General features: G+C 46.9%; 1 protein-coding gene across 1 annotated transcript; it reads left to right on the top strand.

Annotated features, from left to right (window-relative positions):
* The first annotated feature begins 348 nt into the window (after positions 1-348).
* LOC122919627 (deoxyribonuclease-1-like) lies at positions 349-24,015 on the top strand. Its single transcript, XM_044268761.1, has 10 exons — positions 349-366; positions 3,247-3,385; positions 4,663-4,751; positions 8,634-8,717; positions 9,922-10,037; positions 15,504-15,616; positions 19,734-19,891; positions 21,508-21,604; positions 21,706-21,758; positions 23,909-24,015. The coding sequence occupies exons 2-9, from the start codon at positions 3,248-3,250 to the stop codon at positions 21,751-21,753; spliced, it is 843 nt and encodes a 280-aa protein (XP_044124696.1). The 5' UTR covers positions 349-366; position 3,247; the 3' UTR covers positions 21,754-21,758; positions 23,909-24,015.
* Positions 24,016-24,423: the final 408 nt, after the last annotated feature.

The raw sequence follows: 24,423 nt of genomic DNA, 5'->3' as shown, positions 1-24,423 counted from the left end.
CATCTGATGTGTTCTATGATCTACAGTGAGTTATATACGGGTCTATGAGGTTTGCAGACCATTTCCTTCTGGTTTGATGCATATTTATTTACATTTTGCACGGCGTCCTGACCTTTATTCGGAATTGGGGTTGCTGCACACTCCAGTGCGATTTTTAGCTCTAGCTATGATCATTTCTCAAAACACCCATGGCCTCCAACGTACTGATAAATATGCTTGTTTACAGAGATCAAATAGAAAACCGCTCCAGGTGGGGTGCTGCCTTACTTTCTCACCGGACCTCATATAAAAGGGACGATGCGCAGTCTCTTCCTGTGGATTTTATGCTCCAGCCACACGTATCCAGGCAGGATCCCAGTGCAGCAGGTAAAGTGTTTTTCCTCAGTTTTTTTTTATTTTTCACAGATCGCCCGGTCTGCCATATTGTTGTGTTCATAAGTAAACGTTATGTAACTTTTGAATTCTGATCACTTAAAGGGGTTGTGCAAGAATTTTATTTATTAAATTTTTTATTTTTTTTAGCAAACCTTACCCCCACTGGGCCATATCTGTAAAGGGAAGTTTACTTACCTACTTCCTGGCTCCCCGCTCCTTCTCCTCCAGGCCTGCGATGCTCCTCTGGGCTCCCTCGAAGTCAACATCTGGTTTGACATCTTCGCAGCCAATAACTGGCTGCGTCAGAAACCGGATCACCTTGTTTTTATGTGACCATTTGTTATGATGTAAGGGGTGCCGATCACCGCCGCGACCTGTGATTGGCTGCGGAGATGTCAAACCAGATGTTTGCAGCGAGGGAGCCCAGCGGAGCATCGCAGGCCGGAAGGAGAAGAAGGAGCGGGAAGCCGGTGCCAGGAAGCAGGTCAGTAAGCTTCCCTTTACAGGTCCGGCCAAGTCGGATACTGATGGGCCATCCTCAGTATGGAAAATGTATTATGCTTTGCTCGATAAGGTGGCGAGGTTATCTGAGGCTGGAAATGCCCCCTCCCCATATGCCCGGGCCCCTCACACTGATTCTACTTACCTGACTCCCTGCGCCTCTCCTGGTCCCCGCACTGCCGCCGCCGCTGCTGCTGCTTTTCCCTGTGCGTGGATGAAAACATCCAGTGTCGGGGGACGAGCCTCCCTAGCATTGCGGATGACGCTAGGGAAGCTTGTCCCCCCCCTTTATAGAACAGTCCTATCCTTGTCCGTAATGCGGACCATAAAAGGACATTCAGACATATGGAAACGGAATGCACACGGAGTAACTTTTGTTTTTTTGCGGACCCATTGAAATGAATGGTTCCGCATATGGTCCGCAAAAAAAAATCGGAACGGACACGGAAAGAAAATACGTTTGTGTACATGAGCCCTTAGGTTGAGTTCACATCACCGTTTAGCTTTCTGTTCTTCTTAACCGTCAGAAGAAGGGAGAGAAAAAAAAAAAAACGGATCCTGTTGCATCAGTTGTCATCCCATTGAGCCATTTCTGTCTGAGATCCGTTTTTTTTAGACGGAAATAATGTCCTCCGTACAGTACTTATTTTTTTCCCGTTTAAAAAAAACGGATCTCAGACGGAAATGGTTCAAACGGATGACAACTGATGCAACAGGATCCGTTATTATTATTTTTTTTACCGGATCCTGTTTGTTTTTTTTACTTACTGCTTCCCGGTGTTGGCTCCCTGCCTGCTTTGACATCGCAGGAGCCAATCACTGGCCGCATCGGAGACCAGATCCCCTTGCATCATGTGACCATTTGTCAGAGGAGCCGGTCACCACCGCGGCCAGTGATTGGCTGCTGCAGGTAAGTAATTTTCCCTTTACAGGTCCAGTAAAGTGCGGGGGGGGGGGGGGGGTTTCTAGCAGAACCCCTTTGAAATAAACAATAACTTGCCCATAGGGTGTCACGATGCTGTGACCTCCAGTGATCACCCACAATCAGTAGGTGAACCCTGGCAGCAAGTGTTCAGTTCCCCTGCAGCGCCACCACAGGGGAAACAAAGTATTACATGGCGCCCATTACAACTAATGGCCTGTTCTGGTAACGTATGGAAGCGGTAGGTCCTCCAGACGCAGGGATACTCTTTGTAGCTGCGTCCAATATCGTTAATTTACGGAGGTCCCAAGAAAGGGATCCCCCTTTATTATCGGAATTGGAAAATGGCTTTTCTAGACTTAGGGCTCATGCACACGAACATATTTTGTTTCCGTGCCCGTTCCGTTTTTTTTTTTTTTTGTGTGGACCGTATGCGAAACCATTGATTTCAATGGGTCTGCAAAAAAAAAACGGAAGTTACTCCGCGTGCATTCCGTTTCCATATGTCCGTTCCGCAAAAAAAATAGAACTTGTCGTATTATTGTCCGCATTACTGAGAAAGATAGGACTATTCTATTAGGGGCAGGCTGTTCTGTAAACTACGGAATGCACATGGATGTCATCCGTATTTTTTGCGGATCCGTTTTTTGTGCATGTGCATGTGCATGAGGCCTAAACAAGCCATTACTGTATGACCGGCTGCCTCCTGATCTCTGGGACCCCTGCCGAGCCATTCACAGATGTTCCCTGCACTATTGGTGTCCTGGCCACCTACTGTGCAGGGGAACTCCAGCACAGCTCCATTCACTTGTATGGGGCTGGCTGCAGTCCCCCGCAGAGCCGGGTGGTCAGGAGCGCTGCTGGGCAGGAAAAAAAAACTGTGAATGGGGCCAAGATGTTGAATCAGCTCTCATTATCAGGGTCAGCGGGGGTCTCAGGGGTCGGAATATTACTGATTATAAAAAGTGATGCCATATGCTAGCAATACGCCATCACTTTATGAGAACGGAATACCCCCGTCCGTGCAAATCTGCGTCAAATCCCATGGTTAAAAGGGGTATTCTGACTGTGAGAGGTGAATGGAGCAACTGTATGCATGGCCGGCCTACGCACTGAGGGGTATGGGGTCCCCATTCTCGTATCGCATCCAATAGTTATGCAGGATACGGTGGATAGGGGATAACTTCTAACAGTCGGAATACCCCTTTAACATGCAGCTTTCTACACAGCAATCCGTATTACGATGCGGTTCTCCAGCAGTGAGAATATCAGGATGCCCCATGTAGACTACTGTTGGAGTCGAGCCTGTCCTGCGGAGTTTCTGACTCTCCCGTAACCCTATCCCCCTGGCATCCCCCACCCCTCTGCATTCTTACCCTTCTTACCATGGGCCATATCCTCCTCAATTACATTGGAAATGCAATTTTGTCTTTCTTGTCTATAAGAAGAATGAAGTCCGTGATCCTGGTGGCCTTGGTGGCCTGCTTTCTCCAGGCGGGTTTCTCCCTTAAAATCGCCTCCTTTAACATCGAGAGGTTTGCAGTGGGCAAGGTTGATGACCCCACCGTCCTAAGCCTTCTCATCCAGGTAAGATTTAGTATGGACCATCACATAGATCACCTGCAACCCCCAAAACAGCAGATGGGCCACTTTTAATTTTGGGGAAGGTTCTTGGTTTGGCTTAGTCATGTTTCAAGACCTATAAAAGGGGTTGGGGTCCTCAGGATAGGTCATTAGTATCTAATCGTTGGGGGGGGGGGGGGGGTGTCTGACTCCCAGCCTCCCCACCAATCAGTTTGGGCACTCCATGAGCTCCGCGGCCTCTTCTTAGGCCAGTCACATGGCCTGGGCGCAGCTCGGTTCCATTCAAGTGAATAGGCCTGAGCTGCAGTACCAGGCACAGCCACTATACAATGGCCGGCGCTGTGCCTGGTAGCTGTGAGGAGGCCGCGGAGCTCCACAGGCTCTACAAAAAGCTGGAGTGCCAGGAGTCGGACCCCCACAGATCATATATTGATAACTTATCCTGAGTCCTTGACAAGTTCCAGCCAACCGATAACAAAAAGCATGTCATCTATTGCTTAGGCTGCTATAGGGCCCTCGCCTCCTCACTTCAAGGGCCCCATAGCAGCCTTGTGATTTTACTCTGTTATGTATGCCCTTGAAAGGGTTTTGTTTCCCCCAAAACAGCGCCGCTCTTGTGCTTTGACTGTGTTTGGTATTGCAGCTCAGCCCCATTTACTTGAATGTAGCTGGTAATTCATGTGAATGAATTGCTAGCAGTTTGCCATGAAGGTCCAGATGGGTGTTACCAGTTAGGGGCGTGTCCCTGCACGGTCTCACACTATCCAATTAGTGCTGCCGGTGTCTGACTATGCAGGGGCACACCCCCAACTGGTAACATTCAGATAGACCTTCATTGCAAGCTGCTGGCAATTCGTTTGTAAATTCTAGTAGGATTAAGAGAGGAATAGCACAACATAGAGTCATAAGAATAGATGCTTTAGAATAAACTTTACAGAGGGAATGCAAGTAGTACTAAAATCGACATGTCAGCAGAAGGGACAGGTCTTCTTTAAAGGGGCTGTCTCATTAAGACCACCGCTTTCCATATGCCCTAATGATGTATGTGCGTCACGGGGTGGCGACGGTGGACCCAGTGTGTCCTCTCATATTATTATCCGACGCTCAACCTGCGGCCCTCCAGCTGTTGCAAAACTACAACTCCCAGCATGCCCGGACAGTCTACAGCTATCAGCCTACAGCAGGGCATGGTGGGAGTTGTAGTTTTACAACAGCTGGAGGGCCGCAGGTTGAGCATCCCTGCTTATGCTTCATGTTTTTTTATTTTTTTATGATTGCAGATCCTCAGAAGATATGAACTCATCGCTGTTCAGGAGGTCATGAGTAAAGACAACACGGCCATCATAAGACTTGTCCAGGAGCTGAACGCGTGAGTAAAACAACGTCATCGACATTACATCAGTGCGGCCAATGGCTCTCCAATTGTAAAACTACAACTCCCAACATGTCCTACTTATAAATACCACTGATCGTACTCGTCGATTTGTTGCAAAGATAATAGCCAAGAACTATACCGCTAGCCCCCCTCTCATCCGCTACATGGAAGCCTAAATGACCAGATATCTTCAATCTTGGTTTGGTTTCCTTTTATGACACAGGGACTGATGTCCGATATTAGACTCGGGTAGTTAAAGGGGTGATTATTTTTTATTTTTTTAGAAAAAATGCTCAGAATGCCTCCTACTGCCACCTACTACATCCAGTGGTTAGTTGGGAATTCATGCAGTGACCCGTTGGATCACTGCTAAAGGGTTGAAGGGGTTGCGTCACTCCAGGAAGTTGGCTTTATCATGTAGAGAAAGTTAATGTAAGGCACTTACTAATCTATTGTGATTGTCCATATTGCTTCCTTTGCTGGCTGGATTCATTTTTTCATCACATTATACACTGCTCGTTTCCAGGGGTTACGACCACCCTGCAATCCAGCAGCAGTGGTCGCGCTTGCACACTATAGGAAAAAAGTGCTGCCCTGTATTTCTACCTTGGGCCTGGGCTCAGTTGCTAGGTGGCAGGCTGGTCCTACCCCTCTCTGAGTTAGATGTAATGAAAATTGGCCTGCTACAAGGACCCGCCATCCCTGCGTATGAAAGAAGCATTGGGGGACTACAAGGAGATGTGCAGCAGCCCAAACCTCAGGGATGGTGGCGTTGGAGAGGACGGTAATGCTGGCGGCAATGAGGGTGGTTATAGTTACTCACAGTGGCAGGTAGATACTACTCATAGAGTATTTGCACAGGACAGATTTTGAAAATCCACCTACAAATTTTTTTCAGTTTTTCAACGCATTATATCACATGTTTTTCAAAGCATTTTTTTTTTTTTTTACGAATGGGTGTTTACTTCAGTACAAAACTGCATTTACGGCTCATGTTTTTTTGGCTCAGATCTGTGCCAAAAAATGTGCAGAAAACTCCACACGGACAAGTACGATTTTAATTTTTTTTGCATTTCCCATTCATTTTAATGGGAGATTCAACACGGATTTTGCCCCAAGATGGGGCACACTGCATTTTTCTTCCACGTGGGAAAAAAATAAGTGCTGCTTCCCATCGAAAGTAATAGGAGGCAGTTTTAAAGCATTTTTTTTAAAGCAGATTTTGAGGCGGAAATGTCGGACACCGACCGGGAGGGACACAATTATGGGCGCAATGGCCGAGTTAAATACGCCCTCAGCAGCTGTGGGAAATATCACTAGTAGAAAGGTTCTGGACGGCTTAAAATGGGCCTGAATCAACCTTCTGCTACATTCTCCCCACAAGACAGAATTCATGTTTTTCCTGCTACACAAGCACGCATACCGCCTAAAAAGTGGACTTTACCTGTCACGGCTGTTGATGGGGAAAACCCTCAGCCGTGCGATGCCCAAAGATGTTAACCGCTGCTCGGCCAGGACGAGAGAATTAGGGAGCAGGTCACCTCCTAGAACATCCCTAATCCGTCCCTAACTCCTAGCTGCATGGGCCGACCTTGAAGGTAGGAGGGCCCATGCTCAGGAACCTCGGATCCCTACTCACCCTCCGACTGGTCCCTGAACTAGGAGTGAGGGTAAGACGACCTGTTCCTTCTGGACGCGGAGGAACAGGAGTCTCACTGGCCAAGCTGCAAGAAATGGGGAACAAATACAACATACAGATATGACAGGCGAACTAGGGTAGTTCCAAACGTACCTGTCACAGCCATGCTGACTGGAACCCATGCATGACTACTAATGTCCACAAAACACTCAGGGACACAGCACACATATCACACAGGTAACCAGGACATCCATAGTTGCAATAACAGATAAGAAAGGAAAACATCAGGTGAACATCAGTATAAAACCTAAACTTATGACCACAAGGGTGGCCCCCACTGGCAGGTGGAATACACAGGAGGCTGCTCCAGCTAACCATGGCTGAAGTACCCCTCAGACACGTGCTAAACACTGAGGCTTTATAGGCCCAAGTAGCCACACCCAACAAACACACCCAGTGTTCACACACACAGAAGGGAATTAACCCTTCAGACACAAGGCAAGGGAAGACGGCCACTTAAAGGGGAATACACACATAAACCACACACTTCACCTGTTGCCGCGGGCAACGGCATGTGTGACAATCATGTCCTGGGGATCAGCCATAGGGCTGGGACACTGCCACCACACGCACTCAACACCACACGTTGCCACGGACAACCAAATGAAGGAAAGTGTCACACAACATACCATAGGCCGTGACATTACCGCTATTACAAGCCGCCTGGTCATGCCCTAAATACATTCCTTTCTACAAAATCTGGTTATAGACATCTATGTAATGTTCTATATTAGGCCTCATGCACACGACTGTATGTATTTTGTGATCCGCAAAATGCAGATCCGCAAAATACGGATGACACATCCATTTTTTTGGCAGACTTATTGACTTTATTTTGAGGCTAAGAATAGGATATGTTCTATCTTTAGCAGAACGGACATACGGATGTGGAAAGCACATGTATCATCCATGTGCTTTCCGTATCCGTATTTCCGTTCCGCAAAAAGATAGAACATGTTCTATACGGATACGTCCTATTAGCTTTTCCAACTTTGCATTTTACGATTAAAACGATTCAATAAAATCTTTGAAACTACAAAGCTGTTTGCCTGGAGCCACCACTAGGGGGAGCTCAGTGCACAGCAGTTTATGTAATTACCATGGAAGCTGTAATCATCTCTTTGCACTGAGCATCCTGCGGGGAAGAGAAGCCGTTCAGTTCAGAGAATGAAGCACTAATGAGGGCATTAGTATTCCTGGGGGCCCTAATGAGGGCATTAGTATTACTAGGGGCCCTAATGAGGGCTTTAGTATTACTGGGAGCACTAATGGGGTTATTTCTATTACTAGGTGCACTAATGGGTTCATTACTATTATTGGGGGCCTTAATGGGGGCATTACTATTACTGGGGGCACTAATGGGGGCATTACTATTACTAGAGGCACTAATGGGGGCATTATTAATTCTGGGGGGCACTACTGAGGGCAGTACTAATACTGGGGGGCACTACTGGGGGCATTAATATTACTGGATGCATTAATTCTGAGGGGAGCTAATGGGGACACTATTAATTCTGGGGGGTACTAATGGGGACATTATTGATTCTGGGGGGGGCGCTAATTGGGGCATTATTAATTCTAGGTGGCGCTAATGGAGGCATTTTTAATTCTGGGGGGAATTAATTGGGTCATTATTAATTCTGAAGGGCGCTAATTGGGGCATTATTAATTTTGGGGGGTGCTAATGAAGGCATTACGGTATTAATTCTGGGGGGCACTAATTGAGGTATAACTATTACTGGGGGGCATTATTAATTCTGGGGGCGCGCTTATGGAGGCATTATTAAATCTGGGGTGTGCTAATGGGGCATTACCATTACTGGGGGCACTAATAGGGGCATTATTAATTCTGTGGGTGCGCTAATGGAGGAATTATTAATTCTGGGGTGTGCTAATGGGGGCATTACCATTACTGGCGGCACTAATAGGGGCATTAGTAATTCTGGGTGAGTGCTAATGGAGGCATTAATAATAATGGGTGCTATATTATGACATAGCAACTTAACACCTGTGTTAAGCCACACCCCCACAACCACACCTCCTTTGGGGTGTGGCTTAACTTGGCCAGTATTTTTTGTTGGGAGAGGTGGCAACCCTAATTAGAATGTAATCTGCAGGCGGATTATTTCTCTGTGTCTGGGCCCAGCGTAAGTATATTCTCTATCTGTCTTTTACAGGGCCACAGGTCTACACTACAATCTGCTGATTTCTGACCATCTGGGCCGTAGCACGTACCGGGAGAAATATGTGTATATATATAGGTAAGTGAGTATGGGAATATATATATATATGCAACGGGCACCTCCCCCCAGGGCCCTCTCTATAACGCGTCCCAGGTGTTGGAAATGCTGAGTGGTATGTTGTGGCCTAAAATGTCTCTTTATATGTGTCACGGTGCTCCTACCTGGATACGGCTGGACCCCAGGCTTTGGCTCCGAAGCAATAAATAGGGTGAATAATTGAGGGATTTGAAAGAATAACTTGAGTCCATACTTGAGATGAAGTTCAATGGCGGCTTTACTTCTTCAAACATTTTTGAGGTTTTGTCTTGGTTCCAGCAGGCTTTAGCATTAAACTTTCAGGCAAACTCAACTCTGCTATTTCTTTATCTCGCTCTGCTGTACTAACTTGGTGTCTTTCTTTCCTCTTTATGCTGCACTTCACTCTTGTAGTCGGACTTAGGTTAGAATCCTGGCAGCTCCAACATGGAGTCTCAACCAGAACAAACCAGAACTGCCCTACCTCTTTCTGGTAGCGAGCAGGACTGGCCCACTTCTGCCCAAAGGGGGGAGAATGGAATGGTAAGTTCAGTTCCATTTTCTCTAAGGATAGCTCTGCCATTTACGCTGCCACCTGCTGGTGAACCAGGCACATTACATGTAATAAACAGTTACATAACAAGATTTATGAATGCACATTGTGGAGGACCTGATGACATTATATTAGCCCATTAGAGATAGTAGCAGGGTGCAGTAGTGGTAACACCACTCCGGGGTGTTACATATATATACATATATATATATATATATATATGTATATATATATATATGTTATATATATGTTATAAAAATGCATCTCAATATCGGCTTCCATTCTGCATGTCGGTCTTGCACAGCAGTCACTGACTGAGGTGGTGGGTGGTCTCGGTGAACACCACCCGTCTGAAGACCTCCGACAGGCTGCTCATAAGATGAGTGACCTAAATTAAGAAAATTAGCACCTTAATTAGTCAGGCCGGGTTTTGCTGTGAGCGCAGTTACACTTGACAGCATCAGTCAGGTCCGATTTCTTCGGGGTTGGGAGATGTGAACACCTGTCTTGGCAGCGTCTTGGACCATGATAGATATAAAGGATGCCTGACGGTGAAGAACAGATTGTGTCGCCCCATTAAAAAAAACACCCGCCAGATGGAGCTGGGTTAATGAGCTGTGCTTCACCCTTGTCTTCTTTTTTTCCCTTTTGCAGAGAGGACATCCTGAAGCCAACAGAATGGTATCACTACGACGACGGCTGTGAAAACTGCGGCACGGACGTCTTCATCCGCGAACCCTTTGTTGCCCGTTTTTCATCACTTACCACAGGTACTGGGGAGACTACACATATTCCAGTATATAGACATATATAGAAATCATCGAATATCCTGCTATAGATGCATAGAGGTCCCCGTCCCCTATAGAGTTCACAAGGCTCCATTCAGAAGTCCGTAACGTGTTTTGCGAATCCACGGATCGGCAGATCCGCAAAACACAGACAGCGGCAATGTGCGTTCCGCAATTTTGCGGGCCGCACATTGCCGGCACTAATAGAATAGGATAGAATTGCGGACAAGAATAGGACATGTTCTATTTTTTTCGGAAACGGAATTGCCGATCCGGGCAGCACACCGTGCTGCCCCATAGAAATGAATGGGTCCGCAGTTCCGTTCCGCAAAATGCAGGGGATCTCATAAGCGAACCAAAAGGGTTCCATTTGATTTAACACATCAGGAGGCGTCCGTTCTGTTAGGATGCGGTTGTGTGAAAAGAAAATGGAACAACGCCGATCGGTCACTAAAAACAATGCAAGTCAATGGGGTGATGGATCCATTTTATTTTCTTAGAATTTGATTTTATTTTTAGTGACTGATCCGACACTCTTGACTGACGTTGTTTTTATGACCGATCCGGTCTGCTCCATTTTGATTTAACACAACCGCGTCCTAATGAACCGATGCCTCCTGATGTGCTAAATGGATCCGCTTTGTTCTCTTTCGATGACCGGACACAAAACCGACGCTTGCAGGTCACAAAACGGAATGCTGCCGAAACGGCATACCCCATTCAGAATGCATTGGCCCTAAACGGAACCGTTTTGGCCCGGTTTTAAGATGCTCTGCCGAATCCCAAAACCAGAATGCCAAAACGCTGATGCGAAAGTAGCCTTAGGGCTCATTCAGACGGTCGTATGTTTTTTGCTGTCTGCAAAAATGCGGATCCGTTTTTTTTTGAGGACAGTTCAGCATGTCTTCATAAAAACGGATTGCATCCCGCATTTTTCCGGACCCATAGACTTCAATGGGGCCACGTCCCGATTTTCACTGACAAGTATAGGACATGTTTTATTTGTTTTGCGGGCCGTGGAACGGAAGAAAAGATGCGGACGGCACACGGTGTGCCGTCCGCATCTTTCGGGGCCCCATACAAGTAAATGGGTCTGCATCTAATCCGTAAAATTGCGAATCAGATGCGGAAAGCAACATACGGCTGTGTGAATGAGCCCTTATTTTGTGGGTGGAAACATTTCCTATATATTCCTTCTGCTTCGCGTTCTGTTTTTACGTGCCTGAGGAAGGAGGTCGCATGCCTTTCGGAGGCCAGTTTTGCACTCATCGTTATTGTTTTAGTGTTTTTTTTATTAAAATATTTTTGTGGAACAGCGTCCTTTTTAAACCAGTTTTTTGTCTACTGCCATTGAATTACGATCTTCATGCATGTAGCCCTAACCTAAGGCGTCATCTGATCAGAAATTATTATTATTATTTTTAGAGCCTTTACATATTTATTTTATTAATTTAGAAAAATATACATAAAGATGAAAAAACATACAAACTCAAAACCCAACCCACCCACCCACAAAGAGGAAGGCCAACTCCGAGAGAGACAAAAAAACAAAAAAGAAAAATAACAACACCAGAAATGATCCCTTAGTTACTACTACTTGAAGCTCCAGCCAGCGGTACACTTCCACCAAAAGCAACGGCTCCACTCCAGTAAGCTCCACTTACTGTCTCTACGCCACGACAATTCCTTTAAAATCCGGCGCACTAATAAATATACAGTACAATTTATCAGACCCCCCTCCCAGGAGGATGTCCACCACCTATAGGACCGTTACCATGCCAGGGAGGCAGTGTGTATCGCAGCAAGAGTAGATGCCACCCAGTATTAGGGTTCATGCACACGAACCTATTTTTTCTTCCATTTCGGTTCAGTTTTTTTACAGGTCCGTATAGGGAACCATTCATTTCAACGGGGTTTTAAAAAAACGGAAATGACTGCAAGTCTGTAACGCAAAAAAAAAAAATAGAACATGTCCTATTCTTGTCCATTTTACAAGGACAGGCACTGTTACAATGGATCTGCAATAAAAAAAAAAAACGGATGCAACATGGATGTCACAAGGATGTCATCATTTTTAATTTTTTGCACATTCGTGTTTTGCGGACTGCAAAATACATATGGTCGTGTACATGAGCTCTTAGGCCTCATGCACACGACCGTTCCGTGCATTGGGGACAGCAATTTGCGGTCCCTAATGCACAGGCAACATCCGTGTGTATTCCAGATCAGCTTGAATGGGTCTATGATCCGTCCGCACCGGAAAAAAATAGAACATGTTCTATTTTTTTGCGGTGCGGAGGTGCGGAGAGAACCCCCATGGAAGCACTCCGTGGTGCTTCCGTGGGGTTCCGTGCTTCCGTTGCCCACAGCACCTTCTGGACTGCGGACCCATTCTAAGCTGTTTGCGGGCTGCAATACGGCCACGGCCGGGGTATGTGTGATCAATCTCCTCAAGTCCTCCAAGCGTTCTTTTTCTCGTTTTCCGGTAGTGTATTTGGCCCTGTTGCTAGGTCTAGGTCCACATGCAGAAATTTTTAGACAGTCGTTTGCAACATCTCACTGCAGTAACAGAAGCGGCCACAAGGTGGGGCTTTAATATAATGGACGGCACCACATCTGCATTACATTAGGCCGGATTGTACTATAGAGCTGCTTAATCACACCGCGTGGTGAATGCGAAATTGTGACAGCGTAATGGGATTTTACGGTGAGGAAGAACGAAGTATAGCACACTAGCGCAGGTGGTGGAAGGGCACCGGGGGGGAGGGGGTGGTCTTCATGACATATGTCAGGGGTTAAAAGTTGAATATAATGTCTGCTCATCTCATTTTATTATTTAGTAGTTATAAAGCCAATAATTTCCCACAGTCCCATGTAAAACGTCTTATAAAACCATCCAACTAGATAGGTCTACATGGACCACTTCTCACCAACCTTATAAAACGTGTTATTCAATCCTTGCTTTGTTCTTCAGCGGATACAGCGGCTATGCCGGATACGGTAATTCTGAGTCTGCACGTCTGCAGGAAAAGACCACCAGAGTTATGTTCTGCAGATGTGAACCTAACCCTACAGAATGTGATAGACCCACCTAAAAAGATGCATTTTTAGGACACAACAGTGGATGAGGAGTGAAGTTGCACAGGGCGATGTGCTGCCAACAGATGAGGATTTTTTGTGCCGCTTAAGAGGACCCACCATCGGTAGAACATTTACACGGAGCAGCTGTCGCCAATGAGTGTTCCTGATAATTGATTGGACTCTTTCTCGGCCTTGGCAGTTACCACATCCAAAAAAAGGACTATGTGACCCGATCACATGGCAATAGCGGTTCCATGTTTATCTCCTTCCATAATTCACACCCACTTGGCAGAGGTCATTGAGGTTCTGGACCATGTAAGCCTTTTCAGCACTAGAGAACCTCTGCCGAGAGCAGTATGTGGGCCTCTTGCTCTCTCGAAGCTTATTTGTTGAGCTGAGGTATTCATGATCAATTTACTGTATCTTGGGTTTGCCAGGTGGTTCTGCCTTTTAGTCCCTAATGTCTATTGTCTATTGGTCTTTCAGATTATATTTTGATGCCCATGGTTTTGTAGTTTATTTTATGTTCCTGATGCCTATTGGTTGTGTGTTTTAGTCCCTGATGTCTCTTGGTTGGGTGTCTTAGACCCTGACGTCCATCAGTTTTAAATTATTCCCTGATATCCATAAATTGTGTATCAGCCCCTGATGTCCATTGGTTGTGTGTTTTAGTCCATGATGCCCTTTGACTGTGTGTCTTAGTCCCTGATGTCCATCAGTTTTATCTTTAGTCCCCGATATCTATTGGTTGTGTATCTTAGTCCCTGATGCCCAGTGGTTGTGTGTCTTAAGGTGGATTTAGACAGGCAATATTTGGGAAGATTACACGGAATAAATGTTTCTGACAATCTGCCCTGTCTAAAGGTGCAGCCAATCACCCAATGAACGAAACGCTCATTCATCGGGTGAAACTGTTGTTAGCGCTTGCAAGCAAATCATCTTTTCTGGGCAGCAGAATATGCCGTCTAAACAGGGCTCTGCTGCCCAGAAACAGTAAAGCTGTATGAGAACTCCTACTGTGATTGCTCCACTTAACGAGCATTTCCTTCCTGACAATCTGCTTCTCCTCGTCCTTCTCTGACTAAATCCACTTTCAGTCCCTTATGTCCATCAGTTTTATGTTGAGTCCCTGATGCCTATTATTTGTGTGGTGTCTTAGTCCCTGATGCCCATTTGCGGTGTCTTAGTCCCTGATGCCCGTTGGCTGTGTGTCTTAGTCTTTGATGCCCATTGGCTGTGTGTTTTAGTCCCTGATGCCCATTGGCTGTGTGTCTTAGTCCCTGATGCCCGTTGGCTGTGTGTCTTAGTCCCTGATGCAGTTGGCTGTGTGTCTTAGTCCTTGATGCCCATTGGCTGTGTGTCTTAGTCTCTGATGCCCGTTGGCTGTGTGTTTTAGTCAATGATTCACATTGGCTGTGTGTCTTAGTCCTTGATGCCCATTGGCTGTGTGTCTTAGTCCCTGATGCCTGTTGACTGTGTGTTTTGGTCCCTGATGCCCATTGGCTGTGTGTCTTAGTCCTTGATGCTCGTTGGCTGTGTCTTTTAGTCAATGATTCACATTGGCTGTGTGTCTTAGTCTCTGATGCCCGTTGGCTGTGTGTCTTAGTCCCTGATGCCCGTTGGCTGTGTGTCTTAGTTCCTGATGCCCGTTGGCTGTGTGTCTTAGTCCCTTATGTCCATCAGCTTTATCTATAGTCCCTGATATCCATTATCAGTTTTATGTTTGGTCACTTATACCCATTGGTTGTATATTTTAGTCCCTGATATCCCTTGTCTTTACGTCTTCGCCCGTGATGTTCCTTGGCTGGGTGTTGAAGTCCCTAATGTGCCCTATGTTGTATTTTAGTCCTTAACGTGCATTGGTTGTGTGTTCCCTCACATCCACTGGTTTTGTCCTCAGTTCCTGGTGGCCATTGGCTTATTACCTCAGTCTATCCCTCTTTTTTAGTGCATCAAGTGGTTTTCCAAGACTCGATGCCCATTTCTTTAGCATAGGTCAGGGATGCTCAACCTGTGGGCCTCCAGCTGTTGCAAAACTACAACTCCCAGCATGCCTGGACAGTCTACAGCTATTAGGGCATGCTGGGAATGGTAGTTTTGCAACAGCTGGAAGCCCACAGGTATAGGCATAGGTCATCAATATGTGATTGGTGTTAGTCCGACCCTTGGCACCCATCGCCGATCAACTGTTTTCTCAAGCTCTGGAACGACAAGGATCCTGCCTGGTTACTGTATCTCAGCTCCCGTTCAACATAGCAAGTAAAGCAAAGTGCAATCCAATAATAATATAACATTTGAGTAAACCTCAAGAAACACGTTCTTACAATTGCTGTATAGAAACTCTTTGTTGTCCTGTTTCTTCCTTAGAGCTGAAGGACTTTGCCCTGGTCTCCATTCACACCAGCCCAGATTATGCAGTGCGGGAGGTGGACGGTCTCTATGACGTGTGGGAAGACGCCAAGCAACGCCTACTTCTGGAGGTTCCTCGATTTATTATTGCTGCATTCTCTTGTATTTATGAGGCTCCTACGTTCTCGACATTACAGCAGATGAATGACAGTGACAGACACGTAGCACTGAACATAATAGCTCTGCAGTCTCCTGCATTGAATAACCCACCTCTGCTATAAAGAGAAAGACAAGATGATTACTTGGGGGAGCAGGGCCACAAAGGAGCAATCCGGTGGGATGGTAAATCTTTCTGGAAGTTTCCATATTTGATGAATTCAGCGTTTCACTCCCAGAATCTATTATTTCTCCCTGTGCTCCCCTCCAGTAGTAACCTCTGGGCCTCCTTTTATGTTTCCTGAATCCCTTGTATGTGACCTGCTGAACTGTGCAGAGCAGTCAACGTTCATTTTTTTTTTTTATATGCTTTTGTGATACAGAGCACCAAATCCCATGCTGAGACATACAGGCAAAACATAAAATTCTGTTTTCCTGTTGCATCCACTAGGGGGAGCTTACTTAAAGGGATTCTGTCACCAGGTTTCACCCCTGTCAGTTAAAAATGGGCTGATGTTCAGGGCGTCTTCACGATTCCTAATGTGGGCTTATAAATGTCATTTGTAGGCTTATTTTGCTAAAAAACAGCTATTACTAACCTGTCAGTCAAAAAAATAAGGTGCCCAAGGGTATGTCAATGGATGCAAGGTGCCGGCCGCACCCGCCGCCGTTTGTGCCCAGCGACGCCTTTCCAGACTTATGCGCCGCCTCCTAATCCTCTGTGCCGCCTCTCGCTCTCCCTCCCTCCCCCCTCCTTCTGCTGTAGGATCTCGCGCTTGCACACAGGGCTCTGCCTGATGCGCCCGTGCGGACTTCTCCATTTGGCTTCATACAGCGAAGTGCGCATGCGCCGGCACTTCGCTCAACCCCTGTATGCGCGAGATCTTACAGCAGGAGGAGGGGGGAGGGAGAGCGAGAGGTGGCACAGAGAATTAGGAGGCGGCAGCAGAAGTCTGGAAAGGCGGCGCTGGGCACGAACGGCGGCGGGTGCGGCCGGCACCTTTGCATCCATTGACATCCCCTTGGGCACCTTATTTTTTTGACTGACAGGTTAGTAATAGCTGTTTTTTTTTAGCAAAATAAGCCTACAGATGACATTTATAAGCCCACATTAGGAATCGTGAAGATGCCCTGAACATCAGCATATTTGTATCTGACAGAGGGTGAAACCTGGTGACAGAATCCCTTTAATACATTGACCTGAGATTTTTATACTGATGACCTATCCTCAGGACAGGTCATCAGTATCTGATTGAGATCCCCACCGATCACCTGATTGAGAAGGCACCGTGGTCCTGTGAGCTCCGTGGCCTTCTCTCAGCTTTTCCTAGGCCAGTGATGACACATTCATCGGTCACGTGGCCAAGGCGCAGCTCAGCCCCATTCAAGTGAACTGCGCTGGGCGCAATACCAAGCAAAGCCGCTATACAATGTACGGCGCTGTGCTTGGTAAGCTGCGAGAAGGCCGTGGCACGCACAGGAGCACTGGTGTCACTCCAAAACAGCTGATCGGCCAAAGTCCTGGTTGTCAGACCCCCCACCGATCATGAGGATAGGTAATCAGTAGAAAAATCTCGGAAAACCCTTTTAACATCAAAGGGCTTTTTGCGACACAGCGGGTCCCCCAAACTCACTTTAATTACACATAAGACATCTGTAGGATGAAGTTTTTATTGTACTTTTCATTCTGACGTTGCGCCGTGGAGCTTCCTCCTGGGAACCCGGTCACATAACGCTTCTCTTATGGGAATCCAGCTTCTGATGACATCATGTCTTTTACCAGGTTCCCAGCCTGGACTATAGATGGGGACATCACTTCCGCTGACCCCTTCCTCTCCCTGGTGCATACGCAGAGGCGGATTCAGGAGTTACTCATGCGCCATGGAGAGGAACTGTTCTGGACCCGTCCACATCAGCAGAAGTCATGTCCTGTCCATAGAACAGGTCGAGAACCTAGTAAAAGGACAGGACGTCGGTGGAAGATGGATTTTTCAGAAAAGGTGAATCATGGATTCCCAAAAGACCGATTCACACAACTTTCGAACAGTGAGTAAATTACAAACTTTCTCCTACAGGGGTGTTATGTGTAATTCCAGTAAAAAAATTTTTTTATCAAGTGCCCGCAGCATAGCTGTGAGACAGAAGATTTGTACTTACCTGCTCCACACCTCTCCAGTCCTCAGCGCTGCCCCTGCTATCCTCCAGAACCTGCACTGTTTGCATCTGGCTGGCTATGAGCACGGTCATGTGCTCCACTGCAGCCAATGAATGGCTTCAGTGGTGACGTGCTGCTTCTGGCCACATCACCGCTGGAGAACTGGCTGGCGCCATGAAGCAGGTAAGTATGAATCTATGGCAGGCATGGCCAATCTCCACTGCCAGCTGTTGTAAAACTACGACTCCCTCCATGCCCTGCTGTAGGTAGTCTTAGGTAGTCTGGGCATGCTGGGAGTTGTAGTTTGCAACAGCTGGAGAGCCTCAGGTTGGCCATCGCTGATGTACCGGAAAACCCCTTTAAGGTCTGTTTTCAGAACCTGCTAGGTCTTGGATAACCTCTTTACAACAGTATGCATTGAGCACCCTCTAGTGGTGGCAACTGGCAGCCAGAATTTTACTCTGGGTTTGGAGCTTTGTATCTAAAAAATGTACTTCAGGCTGCTATAAAGAGATATTGAGAAATTGGCACATTACATTGGATCTAAAAAAATTTATGGTGAGAAAAGGTGGATGGTCACCCACAAATCTGACTGGTAGTGCTTATCGCAAGTTGAAGAAAAATAGTAAAACGCACTGGAGTAGATTTGTTAGTACTGTCTAATATTTAGACAGCTTAGAACGTAATTAGACAAATTTATAACAGCACCTCATGGTGTACGATAAATGTAGCGCATCTTTATACTTTATGACAGTTTTTAATCTATATGCAAATGAGCAGTAAAGTTCATAGAGGGCGGGCCCAGGCCACTGTGTGCACCCTTGCTCCTCCTGCTTCCTCTGCCAGCCCCTCCCTCTCCTGGATTGACTAGGGGCCAGGCGAGATGACTATGCAGGAACCTGGCCCTGTCAATCAAGAAGGAGGGGGAGGGGCTGGCAAAGGAAGTAGGGGGAGCACCTTTTCAGCAGAATGAGGAAAAAGGGATCACTACGTGAAAGGCATCATTGCATCCAGCTGAGCTAGCCCTACAGGACATTGTACCTGGTTTATCAGGGAATTTCCTGGTGACAGTCTCTCTTTAAATCTTTATCTTTACACAAGTCAGCCAAATCTGTGAATGGTGGGTTTGGTTGACGCATTAAGTTCCCGACTCTCGCCCGACAGATGATATCGGGCAAAATGAATATTTTCGCCTGATCTGTTTGTTCCCCCAGGAGAAAAGGCTACATTTCACATATGCGTCAAAGAAATCAGGCAGGCTGTTCGCCGGATCTGGCATAGCCAGATAGTGCCATGTGCCCGTCTGACCCCATTGACTATAATGGGATGTGGCGAGGATCCGGCTGCTCCCCAGCATATCAGCTGGGATTCGGCTAGACTATGAATCCTGATATATATTCCGGGGAGCGGTCTCCACCGCATCCTGTCATAGTCAATGGTGCGGCTCCTATCATGGATCCAGAGAACAGCCCGCCGGATTTCTTTGACGCATTTGTGAGTAGCTTAAGAAGTGTCTGCCGGCGACTTTCCCCCCTCTCCCCATGGAATACACAGACACGTTTGGCCGAACTGAACGTGTATAGTTATGGGGAAGCCAGGAGAGATAGCTGTTGGCCAAAGGATCGTAAGGCCAACAGCTATTGAATGTGTACGGGCAGCCTTAGTCTTTCTCACCCTTATCTCAACCTATGCCCAAGCTTGTGCAAGTAGGTTACAAATCCAGGCCTTTCTTTTGTAATTCAGAATGATGAGGTGGGAGGAGAGAGGAGGGCGGAGAAAGCAGGGGCTAGGACTTTCTTTAATGTTGGGGTGACTTAGTGACTAAACCTTTTGCATCCTACCTGTATAATGGTTGCTGTAGTTTGAATTGTAAAAAGAATTAAGAAGAAACAAACCTCCTTAGCAAAGAATGGTTTCTAAGCATGCTATCCCTGCAGGACATCCTCATCCTTGGAGATTACAATGCAGGCTGCAGTTATGTGAAGAGTTCCCATTGGCCAAATATTCGACTCCGTCAGGAATCCAGCCTCCAGTGGTTGATTGGAGATACTGAAGACTCTACTGTGAGCACCAACACTCACTGCCCATACGATAGGTGAGGATATAAGGTTTCTGGGAGGTAAATATTGAGGATCTATCCTCAGGGTAGGTCATCAATATCTTATTGGTGGCAGCTCGACTCCCGGCACCCCTGCCGATTAGCTGTTTGAAGGAGCGCTGTGGATTTTTCATAGCATACTGGAGATGACCATTGTTTTTTTTTAACCAAGACCAAATGCCATGGGACTGCTGGAGACAGCTGAGTATACAGTACCTTAGACCTGGGGGTATCTGCAAAATTTGGTTTGTTATATAATGTTTGTAATGTTAATGCTATGTACCGAGCACTCAGTTGTTCCAGCATGAGCCAGGCATGGCCAGAGTCAACAATACTGGCCCAGCCCTTTCTGGAGCTCAGGGTGTGGGGCAACTCCACCACCTATCTCCAGAAGATCCCAGCCACAAGTACCTGAAGAGAGGGAGAAGAAGGAGCAGTCTCCATGTGCTCCTCTCCAATATACTCCAGCTCCAAGCCCTGGAGCCTTGCTTGCTCCAGGAGATGAAAGCAAGCAAGAACTAACAGCCGGTTCAGACCTGAGCGAACTGGCCTGAGCGCTGTGTATGCGCGATTCTCCGGTGTCTCACATACGCGGCTCCGGTAGTATGCGAACGCCCATTGTCGCGCTTTCCCGGAAGTCTATGTACGGGAACGCGCGACAAGACGCCCCAAAGAAGCTCCTGTACTTCTTGGGGCGTTGGGCATTTTACAGTGTGATCGTACGCGCTGTAAAACGCTCAGATGAGAACCATAGGGAATCATTGGTTCTTGCCTGTTGAGCGTTTTACAGCGCGTAGGAACGCGCTGTAAAATGCTCAGGTCTGAACCCAGCCTAAAGGTGGAGGATTTGCATGGCTACAGAAAGAGAGTCAGCAAGGTAACCCAGTTTAAGGAGATACAAACCCTGCTTCTGAAGAGGGATAACAAGTTAAGACACCCTATGCTCCACAGAATAGTCAACACTATACCCAGGGTTGCCAGAGCAAAGCTAATAACCAGAGATCCGTATAGCAGATATTTTTGGCAGAGTAATCTGAGGGCCACAGATTGGCCAAGTCCATCTGCTTAGCTCATGATGGGACACCTGGGAGGACTTTGCATTGTATACAAACTACTGTTGGATATTACTACAACTTCAATCCAACATACAGTAAAGAGAGACTCTTGCTAAGCTTAATCTGTCCATTGCATTTCCAACACTTACCCTGCCTAGCACCCAAATGGACATTAATATACCATGGCCACCCCCAAACTACCATCGGGCAGAGAGCTCACAGTTACAGGGAGTGACCCAAGGGAACACAGGGTGCCCTTCCTTCACTGCACCGACCCCAGGGAGCAATGGCCTGAGGGAGTACACTGTGACATCATTAGGGCCACTACCACTCCCATCCTCTGCTTCGACTCCTCACGGGCTCGCTGGAAGTGCAGGACTCAGCTGTCTCTTGACAGTCTCTTCGAGAATGAGGGCAATGGCAGCACGCCTGTGTGACTTGCTGCTGCATTATTACGGGGACATGTGGACCCTGTTCTCGTGATCTTTTGGATAAGTTTCTAACTTGGAACAACCCCTTTTCTTCCTTCTTTCTTCTCCTTACATCTTCTGATTGCAGGCTGGTGGTTGGTGGAGCTCGTTTTCAGGACACAGTCATTCCAGGCACGGCTAAAGCTTTCAACTACCACGTAGCATACGGTCTTACATATGAAATGGTGAGGCCTGGACTACATGACATTTGGGTTTGCCTGTTTTAGATGCCTAATCTGAACGATCTACTCAGTTGGTTATTCTGCTTCATATCTTTACGCCTTAGGCCGATGCCTGTCTCGGATCACTACCCCGTGGAGATGGAGATACGTGATGATTGTGAGTAACAGATCATAAAAGCTTGGGGGCTCCATTTGGAAATACGGTAGATTGCAAAAGAGAAGAGAAGATGGCAGCCTGAGGCTCTTCCTTTTATATTCCAAATTGTATTAGATGACTATGAGGCATAGTCTAAAAACAGCACCTCACCTGCCCACAGGTTGTCTTTGGTATTGCAGATGAGCCCCATTCACTTCCGTGGAGCTGAGCAGATTCGCCAGATACAGTCCTGGCAGAAACCAGCTATGTTCTTCTAACCCCTTTAAAAAGGTTATGCCAGATATCATATATTAGATGACAATCCCTTCCTACCAAAGCTAGAACCAGCCCTGTACCTCAGATGGATCCAGAGATCTCCACATTCATTGCACCAATTGCTCTAACAGATTTATTTCAGAGGGAGCATATCCATTATCGAGGGGTGTGTTCTTTTTTCTGCTGCAGCTCTCTCCCTATTACAGCTCAGGAGGAATGTCCTTTCTGCTGCAGCTCTTTCCTTCTAACTGCCACAGCTTCTAACAGAACATACGGCAGATGACAGTTGAAGATTTAAACATGAGTGCGTGCGACCATCTCAGTGAGGTGGACAAGAAATAAGGAAAAAAACAAACAGCAGTTGGTGCTACATTTTATTGAATAGCTCACTGGCTGTAGTAGATTTTTAATTACATGCAATTACAAAAAATTTAAGATCCAGGTGCTGGCTTTACTATATGGCCCAGCTTTGGGGCTCTAGGCAGGGGTGGACTGGGAGCTTAAAGTGGCCCTGAAAAAACCCCATAAAGGAGGCCCTATGTTGTAGGCAGGTCCAAATGAACAGAAAGTGGGCAACACAAGTAGGCAAGGACAACAGTAGTAGGTGGGGCTAGCAATACCGCAGTGCAGCACAAAATACCGCCTCAGCAGAACCAAATACCACAGTGCAGCACAAAATACTGCTGCCTCTACTGCTGCCTCTCATTATATATGCAGCCGGCGACCATGAGCTCAGGTGGTCCCCTGGGTATTGGCCCACTGGAATATTTTCCTGTAGGGTCTATGGCCAGTCTATGTCTACCCCTGGCCCTAGAAATGTGAGAGGTCCAGCTCAGGTTAGCCTCAGGTTACTCAATGGGCAGTATGGACTTGCACAGGCCTTACCTTCTTCAGAAACCCCAGACAAGGTGATGGAACAGGTTCTTCTCTCCTCCAGGATGGAAGTAGGAACCCCAACTATGAATGTAGGATAAGACTGTGTGAAAATACAGTACCCAAAGCGTCCATCTTGATTACTCTATGTATTCCCCAGCCTTTATCCTTATTTGATTTTGCACACTTTATCGGCTTCTTCATGCACATTAGATTTATGTCAGCCAAACCCATAGGGACAAGGAGACATTGGCCAAACCTGACAAGATTGGGAGTCAAAGCTGTTGGCTGAAAAAGGATTTGTCCGTCAGCTATCTTCCATGTATGGCTGTCCTTATGCCGTGTCACACTGACCCATTGTTCTGTGAACCTGCCCTAACCAACCTCCTGGAAGGATCTGACAGTTCTTTTTCGGTGGACTTGTCCCACAGTGTGTTGATCACATGAGGTCCTCCTGGCCTTCTTTGTCAGGATCGTCACTATCTCAAGTACCCTATCTACTAGATCCCTCAAAGGGGTTGTCTGCTTTATTTATATTGATGACCTATCCTTAGGTCCTTAGGATAGGTGATCAACATCAGATCGGCACCCCCGACTCCTGGCACCCCCGACAATCAGCTTTTTGAAGAGAAGGGCATGCTCGTACAAGCGCGGCCTTCTCTTCGTTCTTTACCTGCTCGTCATCGCAATCGCAGTGAGCAGGTAAACGGTGAAGAGAAGGCAGCGCCCGTAGTGAGCGTGGCCTTCTCTTTGCTCAGCTGATAGGCAGGGGTTCTGGGTGTTGGACCCCCGCCGATCTGATATTGACTGAGGATAGGTCATCAATATAAATAAAGCGGGCAACCTCTTTAATTACAGACACAGGGGGCATCTATTTCAGTATAATACCCATGGATTAGGACCAATCAGGTCTGTGCCACCCAGGTACCCTGCAGCCTAAATCATATGAATGCCAGATGTTGATGTAGTAAAACATGTGGTCTGTGGGATACTGAATGGGGCATGTTCCCTTACTTTTTCAGCTTTGTACAACAATCAGAAGTTACCGATCAGCGGCAGTATTGGTATAAGTGGAGGCCTGTCCCTAAATGGCGTCTGCGACTGTGTGGGGGTGGATTTCACATCCTGTGTGGGGCGCTGTGGTGCCAATTCCAGTAGCTACCCATGTAACTGTAATGCTTCCTGCAGCAGCAGTAACAGGTGCTGTGCGGACTATGGGGCGTCTTGTAAAGTGTGATCTTGATGGAGCGATGATCCTGCTGCCAATAAACAGAACCTGATGAGCACCGTGGAGCTGTACTTATTTAGCCCAACATCTCTCCTTCTATTGCTGTTTTACTATTGTGTATTACAGGGATGCCTAACCTGCGGCCCTCCAGCTGTTGCAAAACTACAACTCCCAACATGCCCTGATAGATGTATGCTAGGAGTTATAGTTGGGCAGGTTGGGCATCCCTGGTGTATAACATTCAATTCAGAGTAAAATGTACCCAGTTTAGGAGTATCTACCCAGGGCATGTATACCTATGCAGTATCT

This window comes from Bufo gargarizans, chromosome 9 (genome assembly GCF_014858855.1).
Source record: "Bufo gargarizans isolate SCDJY-AF-19 chromosome 9, ASM1485885v1, whole genome shotgun sequence".
Taxonomy (NCBI): Eukaryota; Metazoa; Chordata; class Amphibia; order Anura; family Bufonidae; genus Bufo; species Bufo gargarizans.
This window is presented reverse-complemented; position numbering and strand designations above follow the sequence as displayed.

What these genes read in the sequence shown, in the direction of transcription:
- LOC122919627 (XM_044268761.1), top strand. Translation starts at nt 3,248, where the DNA reads ATGAAGTCCGTGATCCTGGTGGCCTTGGTGGCCTGCTTTCTCCAGGCG. An exon ending in TCCTAAGCCTTCTCATCCAG is followed by an intron (nt 3,386 to 4,662) that starts GTAAGATTTAGT and finishes TTATGATTGCAG; the next exon opens with ATCCTCAGAAGATATGAACT. An exon ending in AGCAACGCCTACTTCTGGAG is followed by an intron (nt 15,617 to 19,733) that starts GTTCCTCGATTT and finishes CTATCCCTGCAG; the next exon opens with GACATCCTCATCCTTGGAGA.